The 14,195-nt window shown below is 33.7% G+C and overlaps 1 protein-coding gene across 8 annotated transcripts in view; it reads left to right on the plus strand.

The window, feature by feature from the left end:
• The window catches only part of TRAPPC13 (trafficking protein particle complex subunit 13), a 33,822-nt gene that overhangs the window by 7,422 nt on the left and 12,205 nt on the right, over positions 1-14,195 (plus strand). For 4 of the 8 annotated variants that reach the window (XM_044384161.3, XM_044384163.3, XM_044384164.3 and 1 more), the window contains exons 2-7: positions 4,902-4,970; positions 5,539-5,638; positions 6,956-7,040; positions 9,895-9,984; positions 10,450-10,577; positions 13,564-13,636. In XM_044384161.3, coding sequence (XP_044240096.1) covers positions 4,902-4,970; positions 5,539-5,638; positions 6,956-7,040; positions 9,895-9,984; positions 10,450-10,577; positions 13,564-13,636 — 545 coding nt within the window. The remainder of the gene's footprint in view (positions 1-4,901; positions 4,971-5,538; positions 5,639-6,955; positions 7,041-9,894; positions 9,985-10,449; positions 10,578-13,563; positions 13,637-14,195) is intronic. The other 4 variants (XM_026498882.4, XM_026498881.4, XM_026498883.4 and 1 more) reach the window with 1 other exon arrangement.

The raw sequence follows: 14,195 nt of genomic DNA on the forward strand, positions 1-14,195 counted from the left end.
AATTTAGAATCCACTGCTACTTTGAAGATTTTTTTTAAGAGTATTTAGAACCTTAGGACTGATGATTCTAGCACTAGCTAATTGTGGGGCTCAGCAATATATCTCATTTCCACCGTTAAGTCATAGATGTGGAAGTAAATTGGGGACACAAGAATGTGTACAGAAAGGTGAATCTGTGAGAGCATTTGATAAAATACCGATGGCATTTACTCTCTAAGATAGTGGCAACAGTACCATAATTTTATTTTTCCCTGACAAACTCTCTACCTTCAGATAAACGTTAAATTCAACCAAAAAAAGATGTGGGGGGTATCATATGAATTTAACTTCCTTTACCAATTTATCAAATAGCTTAAAGACGATTTTTTGAGGATTTCGAAGATGAGCTCCTGCATAATGATTCAATTTGATGTAATGTGCTCAAAATACCCAGAATTCACAGTTCACAAACTTGAAATCATTCAGGGACTAGACAGGCAAGACTGTAGAACGTAGTTAAGGACTCTGAACGTGAAAAAGATTCTCCCTTAATTTAATTTTTTTTATGTTCTTTCCAAGCAAAATGTATACATAAGTTGAACTTGGCACAGTCCATTAGTTTGTAACCTCAGGCCTATCTCTTCCATTAACTATATAAAAGGTTTTTTTTTTATAAGATAATAGGTGAAACCTGAATTTCATAAGTAAATGAAACATCTGTGTTTTTTGAGTTTCAATGAAAATGTCACTACAAATGACACTATTTGCTGTTTGTAGTGAATATTTGATTTGGCACTTGGCTGAAAATCACATACTCTTCTTGCCTTTTTAATTTTTGACAAAGAACCTGTTTTTTAACATTCAAGGCTGAATATGAAATTATCATTTAATAACCAGTGTTTTATTGGGGCACTTGGGTGGCTCAGTCAGCTAACCTCCTGATCAAGCTAAACTCTTGATTTCGGCTCAGGTCATGGTCTCTGAGTTGTGGGATCAAGTCCTGCTTCAAGCTCAATGCTCACTGGGGAGTCTGCTTCTCTCCTTCTGCCCCCCCCCACATACACCTATTCTCTCTCTATATATATAAAGTAAATAAATTTTAAAAAAATGCTTTATTACAGTTCCTCTGCCAGGTTTTTTAAACCTTGCTTTTGTTGGTATTTGCTCTTTTCCAACTAACATTATCTGTAATATTTCAGGTCCATTAATTTGCAATAAGACAGGAAACACTGAGTTTTTTGTTTTGTTTTTTTTTTTTGTAGGTTGCAAAACAATGCTCTTTTTTTTTTATTAACATGTAATATATTATTTGTTTCAGGGGTACAGGTCTGTGATTATCAGTCTTACACAATACACAGCACTCACCATAGCAGATACCCTCCCCAATGTCCATCATCCAGCCACCCCATCCCTCCCACCCCCCCTCCACTCCAGCAACCCTCAGTTTGTTTCCTGAGATTAAGAGTCTCTTAAGGTGTGTCTCCCTCTCTGGTTTCATCTTGTTTCATTTTTTTCCTCTTTTCCCCTATGATCCTCTTCCTTGTTTCTCAAATTCCACATATCAGTGAGATCATATGATAACTGTCTTTCTCTGATTGACTTATTTTGCTTAGCGTAATACTACCCTCTAGTTCCGTCCACGTTGTTACCAGTGGTAAGATTTCGTTTTTTGATGGCTGCATAATATTCCATATATATATACCACAATGAGTTTTAATATGAGATACTTTTACGTTACTAACTGGACTTTCCCAGTTTATGTTTAAGAATCTGCAATATGACGAACTGTGCTTTATAGCAGTTTTCTTCGCGTCCACGGGATGATACTATTTCTTACCAACGCAGGCCTCCCCTCCACCCCAATCTTTCCCTCTTTGAAAATATGAAGGAAACAGGTATTTTTAATACCAGTTTGGGAAGTTTTTATTTTTAATGGAGGGTTATTCTTTACCCACCCTCTATTATCTCACCCCCAAGAAAATCATAGAATCAGCAAAGCTAAGCTTTATAAGACCTTTGTACACAATGGAAGTTTGAGCATATAATAAGCAAATAAGTTGCCTACACATTTGGGTGAACTCAAAAACACTTCATGGGTTTTTTTTTTTAACTTTTTATTTAATTTCCAGTTAGTTATCATACATTTAATATTAGTTTCAGGTGTACAAAAGAGTGATTCAGCACTTCCATACAACACCTAGTGCTCAATACAAGTGCACTCCTTAATCCTTTTCACATGTTAACCCATCCCCACCCACCCACCTCTGCTCTGGTAACCATTAGTTCTCTATTGTTAAGGGTCCGTTTTAAAAAGAGTGTTTTAGGATTCCCTTGAGAGGTATTTTTATTAAGATTAGGTTTCTTCGAAATGAAAAAAAATGGGGAATAGAGAACACCACTTGGTGTTAAAAGTGAGCTTAGAGGGGCGCCTGGGTGGCTCAGTCCGTTAAGCGTCTGCCTTCAGCTCCGGTCATGATCCCAGGGGCCTGGGATCGAGTCCCTCAGCGGGGAGCCTGCTTCTCCCTCTACTCTCTGCTCGGGCTCTCCTGTTCGCATGCTCTCTCTTTCTCTCTCACTATCTCTTTCTCTCTGGCTATCTCTGTCTCAAATAAAAAAAAGGAAAAAAAGTGAGCTTAGAGTCTCAGATATTTAGATTGTGGGGGGGGAAAAACTCTTCATCATTTTTAGAACGCTTTATTATCCCCTTCAGATTGTACTTAATTTTAATCTGCTTTCCTAGTTAGAAATAAGAGTGAAGTAGAAAGTTAGAAAACCACCTCAAACACTTACGGTGCCTCATCAGAGATCTGTAGCTGGTTAATACTCTGCTTGACATGGAGTCTTCTTACGAATTCCCATAGGATGTTTCTGATAAGGTATGACATTTCAGGCTTATGACCCCAGGCTTAGAATTAATTAATATAGAGAATTATTTTTGAACAAAGTGAATTTATCTGAGTTCAGATCTAATTCTGCCACCTATCTGCTATATAGTCTTTTATTTGCAAGTTACCTTCTCCAAGCGTCATCCTTATGTGTAAAAGGTATATAATGGTACCAAATTTGTAGTCATAAGAATTTAATGTGTTGATGCTTGTGAAGTATTTAGCATGCTGTCTAGCACCAGTAGATGCTCAGTAAATATCAGTTATGCAAGTGACTTCAGAAATTTTAAGATTAATATTTGTTGCCTGTTTGAACAGCCTTATATTTATATTATCTGATTTTATTTTATTTTGTTTTAATTTATTTAAGTAAGTTCTGTGCCCAGCGTAAGGCTTGAACTTAACGACTCTGAGACCAGGAGCCAGCCAGGAACCCCTCAACAGCCATCAATTTGATATAACATTGTTTAATGGCCTCAGTTCATGAAACTTAACATCTTCAAAATAATACCAGTTACTTGATGATTTGGGTGAGGTGCTAATTCTTTCATTCAGCAAAGATTTATAGAATGTACTATGTGCCAGAAACTATGTCAAGCAACAAAGCCAGAAAAATGAATATAATACGTAAGAGCCTCAACCTCAGGGAGTTTGGATCAGAGAGCTGTAAATAAGTACATGTATCAGTTCATGATAAATACAAGGGGCTATGAGAGAGACAAGGTGAGCTGTTACTTCTCTTTTGGAAAAGATGACATTTAGTCTGAGACCAGGATGAGAAAGGCACTAAATTTGGTATGAATGATGTAGCCAGTTAGGAGTTAGGTGGTACGTGTTTACATATGCTAATGAATACCACTTATATTGTGAATTGACCATTTAGGTCAGTAGTCTTTAAAGTTTTTGTATTTGATTTGAATGAACATTTTTAGTAAAAGTATAAAGAAATAGTTTTCTATGATTAATTTTCTGAAAAATTTTTACAAGTTTATATGATTTTTAATGTTATATTTTTGTCTTTATTTTGATGTGATCAAAGGTCAGTCTTTAGAAATAATTGAAAAAGATTTTTTTTTAGTTAGAATGTCCTAGTCTCACTAGACTAGGTTTCATAAATTTTCACTTTTTCAAGTTTTCTGTGGCTTAATTTTTGCCTGTTAACTATTTGATACATAGGCAATTTATTTGATACTTGAATTTGTAAATTAAATTTTTTATTTTTCCCAGCTAGCTAACCAGTCGTGCTAGCACTTTATCATGTTGATTTTTTTTCTGCATCCTAATAATCTTTTATTAACTATCGAATAGATCTGTGTGGTCTTGCATTAATAAGCCAATTAGTTGATTATAGACAAATCTTTTAATATATGGTAAATCTGTTTCCTCCTCATTTTTTCCCATCAATTTCCTTAGCTTATTTTTACTTGTGTTTCTAAACTTCAGACGCATTCTGTCTTGTCCCAAGAACAAATCTTAGTTTTGGTTGGAATTTTACAAAGCCATACATTAAGTGATACTTTTGTAATTTCTATACAGAATTAATATTACTTAAAGGTCCACTTACTGAACTTCCAGTGGCCAGTGATTATAACCAAGAGATAAAGCTCATAAAGATTCTCTTTTTGTAAAATTACTGTCTCATATTCAAGATGGTAAATCAAAACATTTTTCCCTTTCAGGAAGATATCTTCTTGATATTGTTCATAGTCACTCAGGATTTTTCTTAAAGCCTATTCTCATATACCTTAAGCTTTAAATCCCTTTATTTTCCAGTTTTTCTTTAATGTGGTATTCTACATTTACATTTAATTTTTATAATACATTAGGCTTTAAATAAATCATATGTAAGATTTTCTGTTGTAAATTAACATTTTTAGTAAATCATTGGTGTGTGATTTTGGGAAGTACTTTATATTTAGGAAGCTTTAGGTTATATTTGATTTTAGCATAGAATTGATGGGTATCATACACTCAACTTGGAATGCTAGTCCAAAGCAATACTAATATTTTCTTTCTTTTTTTTTTCCTAATTCACAGTGATGCGGTTAACTAAGCCTACTTTATTCACCAATATTCCAGTAACATGTGAAGAAAAAGACTTACCTGGTATGCTTTGTTCTGCTTGCACCTGGGGAAAAGTTGAAACCTGGATTGCCTGTATTACCTTGGAATAAGCATAGTCTTGCCAGTCTTATACTAACTCTTTGCTGCATTCTTTGTTGTGTCTTTTTGTATGATGTAAATGGTGGCTATCTAAGTAGTAGGTCTTACTCGTAATCTCTAAGTCAAGATACTTTTGATACCCCATGGCAACAAGAAACTTTTGAATTTTAGTAAGGATACATTAATAGTCATGATATTAAAATTTTATTTATCCTCACTTGTTCCATCAATGTGTGTATTCGCCATTCCCTTTATTTAAAATTATTGGAGCTCTCTATAATATATTTGTATCTCATGATCTCCATCTTCCTTTGTTTCTGAAGTGTTCATTCTCCATAAAACTAGAATTTTTGGCATGCTTTTGTTATAGTGAAGATTATAAATTAGATTTTTGTAATATAATTTTTGTTAAGATTCTTTTTTTTTAAGTATTTCTCCTAGCTGTTTCTTTATGGAAGTAGAACTTATTTAGAAGATAGATGTTAAAATTTCTGTTCTTCTCTTTCTATAGGAGATCTCTTTAACCAGCTCATGAGAGATGATCCTTCAACTGTAAATGGTGCAGAAATTTTAATGTTAGGAGAAATGTTGACTTTACCACAGAATTTTGGGTAAGAATGAAATGTTTACATAAACCATACTTAAAGCCATTACAAATTATATTTTCATAAAATAACTAATGAATGGAAAAATACTCGTACATTTAAGTGGTTAAAAAAAAAAAAGGCTTTTACCAAATTATACTTTGTGATTCTGGGTTTTTCTTTTTTAACTTAAAAAAATAAGATAGAAAAAAAGAAAAGGGGAGGGGCTCCTGGGTGACTCCGTCGGTTAAGTGTCTAAGTCTTGCTTTTGGCTCAGATTGTAATTTCAGGGTGGTGAGATCAAGCCCTGCATTGGGCTCACGCTAGGTGTAGAGCCTGCTTGGGATTCTCTCCCTCTCCCTCCCTCTGCCATCCCCTCCAAATCACTACCACCAGCCCCCTGCAAAAAAAAAGATACATACCAAAATATGAATAGTGGTTTCTAGGATGATAAAATTTTAACTTTCTTCTTTAGATCTTACTGCATTTTTTAATGACTGTGCATTCCTTTCCTTTTAACTGACTTCATCTAAATGTTTTTCAGACGAAGCTTTCTTGTTCAGTTTCGTAGTCCTCTCCCAGCATAAGTTATCAGACTTGTCAGCTCATTAGGAACTGTCAACTTTTATTCCTTCTCTTATTCTTAGCTCTTCTCTTATTCTAGGTTATTAATGAGGTAGAAGCCCTTGGTTTTGCTCTGTTTGCAACTGAGAGACTTTAAGGCCACATGGGATTTTTCAGGTTTTTAAAAAACATTTATAGAATGTGGTCACTGCCTGGTATCATGAAAGGTTGGAAATATATTCATATAAAAATTTATGTAAAATATATTTATAGATTTCTGTGTAATATATATTTATAAACAGGTATTTTTGTAAAACTTTAGAAAAAATATTACGAAGTAGTCATTATTTGTATTAGAATACCTTAGAAAAATAAAACAAATTGGTAAAAAATATTCTGAGATCAATTACTGGGGTCTTTACTAGATTCAGGGCATAAGTTATGTCAAAAATAGACTTTTCTAGCCTCTTCGGTAATAAATCATAAGACTTTTAACTTGGATCTGATTTCAGTGACTTATGTCTAGAGAAATAGGCTGTTTGTACAGTAGTTGAGGGCCAAGATATATATCATGTTTTGTAGACTATATCAGTATTTTGAACTGTACGGGGTAATGAATGAGCAGCCTAAAGTACACAAAGGAATGCTGAAGCAGTATTTCACCTGATCACTATCCTTTTGTAAGTTCTTCTCCAGTTTAAGTTCTCAGTGATGCTTATATAGAATATTTGTGTTAAAACTTGAGTGGATTTCTGCCTAAAAATTTATTTTATTTCACAGGAATATATTTTTGGGAGAGACCTTTTCCAGTTATATCAGCGTTCATAATGATAGCAATCAAGTTGTGAAAGATATATTAGTAAAAGTAAGTGGCATTCTTGTTTGGGATATTTTTTTTTAACTTTTTAATTTATATTCTTATGTTTTTGAAACTTCATTAAAATGCATTTTGATACTGGACTTTTTAATTGTCATTAACAGCAGGCATTAATTGAACACCTAAAGGTATAAGACAATATGCTAAGCACAATATCATTTTTGCTTATCCTCAAAGGTTGTGATCACTTGGGTGAGAAAGTATACCAGTCAAAGGTTTAAGTTTTTATTAATAATTTGTGATTAACATAATAAAATTTGGAAGAGGAGGAAAGATCACAGATAATTGCATCAATCATGAAGACTTATTGGAGGAGAAGGAACACAGCAGGATCTTCAAAGAATGGTAGGATTTAGAGGAAAAGAGAAACATGTTAATCAGGAGCAGAGGCATAGGCAATGTGAATTCCACAGAATTCACTTGATAGAAGAAGTAGGTAAGGTACAGAGATGTGTAGTAGTCATAAAGTGGAGCATCTTGAAAGCCAGGTTATAACTAAAGGTTTAGACTTTTTTTTTCTTTTTTTTTAAGGCAGTGGGCTGTCAGTGGGGACTTTTGAGCAAAGGTATTCACACTGTGTTGGAAGACTGATATGAAAGCATTGTATGGCATAGTTTGTAGGAAATACACCAGTTAAAAGATTCTTGCAGTCATTTAGAAATCAAGAGATAGAATATGCTAACTCAATTAAACAATCTGAAATTCATTCAGAAAGAGAAAAGGCATAAAGTAAAAATTTACTGTAGGTCGGGGAGAAGTCATCAAAGTTATCTTCACATGGTAACTTGATGTTACTAGAACATTGCCAAAAGGGAAGTCCAATTAAAATGAATTTTAAAATAATCAGCAAGTATTGGAATTGAAAAGGACCTCATAGAGCCAATATTCCAAATTTCATATATGATCCAACTACCAGAAACTGGGGAGTCATGATGTCAGGGTCCTGGGATTGAGCCCCTGATCCCCCCCAACTCAGCAGCAAGTCTGTTTCTCCCTCTCCCTTTCTCTCTGTGATTTCTCTCGCTCTCTCTCAAATAAATAAATAAAATATTTAAAAAATAAATAAAAGATTTAGATAATTTTCCTTCCTTTTCAGTGCCTCAAAACAATGTATTTGGAGCATTTAGACTCTCTGGTTTTTGTAGGGTTTATAGAAATCTGTGAAATCTGGGGTGCCTGGTTGGCGTAGTCGTTAAGCGTCTGCCTTTGGCTCAGGGCATGATCCCAGCGTTCTGGGATCGAGCCCCACATCAGGCTCTTCTGCTGGGAGACTGCTTTTTCCTCTCCCACTCCCCCTGCTTGTGTTCCCTCTCTTGCTGGCTGTCTCTGTCAAATAAATAAATAAAATCTTTAAAAAAAAAAAAAAAGAAATCTGTGAAATCGTGTGAGCTTGTGTGTCTAATGGGGGAAGTTTCTTAATAACATTAGCACTTTTTTCCTGTGGAGATCAGTTTAAACTTTTTATGTCTAATGGTGTATAACAGTTTGTTAAACTGTTTTATTCTAGGACATGATCCACTTTAGATAGTATTTGCATACAGGTCTGCAGAATAGTCTCTTAAAAATTTCTTCTCTGGGTGCCTGGGTGGCTCAGTTGGTTAAGTATCTGCCTTCAGCTCAGGTCACGATTCCAGGGTCATGGGATTGAGTCCGACATCGTTCTCTCCGCTCAGCCAGGGGTCTGTCTTTCCCTCTCCCTCTGTGATCTCACTCGCTTTTGTTCTCTCTCAAATAAAATCTTTTAAACAAAATTTCTTCTCTTTTGGTGTTATTTTTCCCTTGTCATTTCTTATTTTGCATAATTTTGCTTCCTTTTTTTTCCTCTCTTCATTAAACTAGCTTTTGATTTGTATATTTTAATTTTTTCCAAAAAAGCTATTTTCATTACTTACATTTAATGTTTTTTTATTCTCTACCTCATTGATTTTTGCTTTTAACAGGTTCCTTTTTTATGCTTCTGATTTTTCACTTTGTTCTCTTCTAGCTTTTTCAGCTGGGGATTTAATTTTTAAATTTTTCTTCTTTTATTTCTATTGATAAAAGTGAATTTTCTTCTGATTGACTGCTTTGAATATATGCTACAGATTCTAATATGTATCATTTTCATTATGATTACTTTTTTAAGAATTCTGTAATTTTATTTGTATTTACTTTTCTACCCAGGAGTTGTTTAATAGGTTTTTGAGATAGAAAGGGTGTTTTGTTTTTTTCTAGCTGATGATCTATAGTTTGTTTAATTGCATTGTGATAAACTTTGTTCTTGTTTTATTCCTACTTACAGAAATTGCTAGTGTTTTCTTTGTGACCTAATACTAATTTTTAATGAATATTCCATGTGTACTTGAGAAGGTCTATTTTCTATTATCCATTGTAAAGCTAAATACGTAGATCCGTAAGATTTACCTTACTGATGGTGTTGTTAGGTCTCCTGTATCTTTACTTCCTTTTTTTCTTTTTGTCAGCTTGATCTGTCTTGTACTGAAAATGACATGTTAATCTCCTATTATTAGCATGCTTCTGTTTATATCTTATACTTTGTGCTTCATAAAGGCTATGCTGTTTGGTTCATAGATATTTATGCCTGTTATTCTTCATTTTGAATTGTGGCTTCTAGTACGAAAAGTTTCCTCCTTTGCCACATTTAATGCTTTTTGGCTCCAATGTAATAGAAAGCAACTGAGTGTTGTTTTAGAGAAGACAGTCCTTTCTTTGTTGGTGACTTTAATGTTTATCTCTGGTTCTATGAATAACATCTAATAGTGTTTTGAATAGTAATTTATCTTTCAGTGTATCTATATTTGTTCCTGGAATATCCATCTGTATGTATGTTTTAAAACCATAGATTCCTATTGATGCCTCAAATTTCAGTTCAGCACTGCAAGTTTCATTGCAGCCTTCTCCCTTTCCTTATTTGCACCTTCTTTCTCCAAACGTGAGCAACTTCCCTCTTGTTACCCATAGTATTTTTTTGTTTGGTCCTGGTATACACATAACAGTTGCAGAATTGCTAATCCATACCCCTGTGAACAAGCAAACATACTAGCTAGAGTATAATATTCGTGTGCCATTCTTTTTGTGTCTAGCTTTTTTAGCCAGACTTACTTAGGTTTGTTCTTTTCCCATCCCTTCCTCCTACTGTGGTTATTTTCATTTGGTAATGTTTGTATTCCATTACCCATTCCCCCTACTTCCTGGCTGATTTTTATTTCTTTAATTTGGGTGTGCATGTATGAAACATTAACATGGTTCTAAGCTGCAGAGCTCTATAGAAAGAAGTGTTGCTCCCCATCAACCCTGTTTCCTTGTGCCTGCCCCTATTCTTTTCACTCATACCCAGCCACACTCTGTAGGTAACCAGTCTCATTTGAATTTTTTTTTTTCCTCTCTTTTCTTCAAGGCTGATCTTCAGACAAGTTCTCAGCGTTTAAATCTTTCAGCCTCCAATGCTGCAGTGGCTGAACTTAAACCTGATTGTTGTATTGATGATGTCATACACCATGAAGTAAAGGAAATTGGAACACACATGTAAGGATTAATTTTACTAGTTCTCAAAGACTTTTATTTTTATATGCCTTTATTTGAAATTTTTCACTCTATGTCCATTTAACCTCAAGCGTAAGAACCTACTTAAGAAGGAATTTAATGTTGCAGGCTTACGTGCTTACCACAAACTTTAAACAAAATGTTTGTTTTGTAGGGGAAAATATCATAATTTGTTTTCCTTTATTTCTCTTTTCATGTTTGCATCTATAGATGATCTTATCCAAAAAATAAAAAGGCATGCAAATGTTTAAAACCCAGGTACCACTCTGACTGAAAGTACATTTATTATTTTTTGAAATGCTAGGAAGTGACATTAATAGCGTTTATTTTTAAATTAAAACTTCTCAGTTCTGTACAACTTTTCAGTTCTGTATTTAGCTATGCATATACACTCTAACCTGAGAATTCAGAAATACAGAACTAAAGTAAGACAAGCTATGAGAAAAAAAGAATCTGAAATTCTGTATTCCTGGCCTATGTATGTATTTGAATATGAATCTTCTATTTTTTTTTTAAAGATTTTATTTATTTATTCGACAGCGATAGAGGCAGCCAGCGAGAGAGGGAACACAAGCAGGGGGAGTGGGAGAGGAAGAAGCAGGCTCATAGCAGAAGAGCCTGATGTGGGGCTCGATCCCAGATCTCCGGGATCACGCCCTGAGCCGAAGGCAGACGCTTAACCACTGTGCCACCCAGGCGCCCCTGAATCTTCTATTTTTCTTTGTCGGAGAGGCAAATATGAAAATACCAGCCATCTAAAGTAATTTTAGACTTCATCTGCCTTACCATCTCCACATACAATTTACAAAGTCCTTTCAGTTCTTCTGTATGTCATTATCCCCCCTTCTTCATTTCCACTTATGTCACCATTTTTGCCTCTCTTCCTTGACTTAAAGAAGTTATGTAATATTAGCTGTTAATCAGTTCATTTTGGTGACATCTCTTTTGTAGGCACTTCTTAGGATATAGTCTGTGGTTGGTATAAGCTTTGGAGTCAAAATTTAAAGAGTTCAAATTTCAGCTCCATCATTTATTAATTACGTGGTCTTGGATAAAGCACTTAACTCTTCAGTGACCTCCCACTACCCTTAGAAAATTCTGACTGTATTGACTTTACAAAGTTCTTTACACCTAATGCTTACTGGTCACTATAGTTCTTATCTTTTCTCACTCCTCCCTCCTTTATACTGAGTCGTACTGGAAGTCTCTTTCTTTTGCACTCCTCCATACTTGAAATAAATTCTTCCCTTCTTAAGGAATGCCTCTCTTCTTTTGTTTAGCTTAGTTCCACTTCTTTATATCTCAGATTCACCATGACTTCGCGAAGAGGCTTTCCTGACCTCCTAGACTAAATTAAATACCCCTTTTAATGTATTCTATAGCATTCACGATTTGTCATTTTTTTGGTCTTCTACTTAAAATTAATTACTCAGTGCCTGTCATTTCCATTAGAGTACAAGTTCAATGAAGTCGGCTGTGTCCCCACTTCTAAGAGAGAATAGTGGTCAGTATTTGTTGAAATCAAGTTTATTGAAATTTATTAAATTTTTTAAATTTTTATTTAAAATTTTATTATATTTATTATAATGATTAAATTTTATTAAAAATTTGTTAAGTTTATTGAAGTTTATTAAATGTGTAAAAACCTCCTCTTAGAGAAAGTAAGTCTCTTGTAGAATTAAGTAGCAAATAATGACACGGAACTCAAATCTAAACCTGGCTTCAAAAAACCCCTATGCTGCTATAGTGCTTCCTGCTATGAGCACTTGAGAGCAGTCATTGTGTTTCCATCAACTCTATATCCCTAATACCTGGCTTATGTACACTTAACTTATAAAGGAGGAATTAAATTTCCTGTAATGTCACCACTGAGTGTAACCACTATTAAAATATTAGTATATGATTCTCTGGTTTTTTTATGTGCATTTGTATAACAGATTTGTATAAATAACTTAAATAATATTTTTGAAAAGTTTGATAGTATTACCCATGGTTTTATCTTTTTCAGTGCACTGTGAACATTTTCCCGCTTGAGTCAGTATTCTTTGTAAACATTATTTTTGAGATAGTTTCATCTTATATCCTAGGACCGTATACTTTAATTTGTTTACACTAATGTTGGACTTTAGATTATTTCTAGGCTCCTGCTATTATAAATAACACAGTGATGAGCACCTTAGTATTTCCTGTGGTAGATTGCTTGTAGTGGGTTTACTACAGGAGCATGTAAGCATTTTTAAGACTCTTACTTAAGGCTTGTTTTTTTAATCTCTTATAACCACTAGCAGTGTAGAGTGAGTCACTTCCTCTGTACCCTCACCAATCCAGGTAACACCTGTAAAGAATTTTTTCAAATCTTAAGAAGTGGAAAAATTATATCTCATTATTTTATTTCTTTGACTTCTTGTGATGCTGAACATTTTCACATTTTTGTTAGTCATTTATGGTACTATGATCTCTCTATGTATCCTTTCCTTCTATTTTGAGCAAGATACTAGTGTTTTGCTTACGAGATTTCTCATTTTGTTAGAAGTGTTTTATCCCATTTTGTCTGCTTTTTTGTTTTAACGTGTTTTTGTTTATTCAGTTTATAAATTTATAAGACTTTTCCTTTCCATTGCCCATTTATATTAAAAAGTCTTTCCCCATCCTAAAATTTTTTTGAATTTATATTTTTTCTTCTAATTTATATGAATTTGATTTGTACATTCAACTATTTGATTATTCTGAGATTTGTTTTGGAATATATTTCACTGTGGTACATTTAATTTTGCTAATCAAGAGCTTTCTTGTTCATGAAATTATATTTTTATCTGCTAAAACTCTTTTTTTCCTACTCTAGGCTTATTTAGCTACACTTTTACACCATTGGTATTAATATTTTCCAAATTTGTGAGTAGAATTGAGGTGTATTAGATTTATTATTAAACAAAATCAAAGATGATTCAGAGATCTCTTTCCATTTCAGCTTGGTGTGTGCAGTGAGCTATACAACTCAGGGTGGAGAAAAAATGTATTTTAGAAAATTCTTCAAATTTCAGGTATTGAATATGACAATGTAAATAGTTTTTAGATGCCTTTTTTTCCCCTATGAAGTTATTCCTATTTATCTGTAGTGAAAACAGGCTCCAAATAAAGCAGATAGCTTCAGATATCTGGATTTGTCATATTACTAGAAATCTGAAGTCAGGCTAAATTAAGTAAAAGCAGAGAAATTATCATTGTCAGTGTAATATTTCACCTGAAAATTTTTTTCAAGTTTATTTATTTATTTTTTTTAGTAATTTCTATATCCCAACGAGGGGCTCGAACTCATGACTCCAAGATTAAGAGTTGCACACTCTTCTGACTGAGCCAGCCAGGCACTCCTCATTTACAGATTTTTATCCATATAAAATTTTTTGCTATTACTTTGCTGTATCGCTCATTTAAGATTTTGCATGGCTTTTAAAAGAAAATAAAAGATTTGTCCATTTATTTTAATAGACATTTTTTGTGAAATACATAGAGAAAAATACATAAAATACATATATTCAGTTTAGCAAAATATTATGAAGTAAACACACATGTAACTCATGTGACTGTCACCCAATCTAGAAA

Source organism: Ursus arctos, unplaced genomic scaffold, assembly GCF_023065955.2.
Source record: "Ursus arctos isolate Adak ecotype North America unplaced genomic scaffold, UrsArc2.0 scaffold_5, whole genome shotgun sequence".
Taxonomy (NCBI): domain Eukaryota; kingdom Metazoa; phylum Chordata; class Mammalia; order Carnivora; family Ursidae; genus Ursus; species Ursus arctos.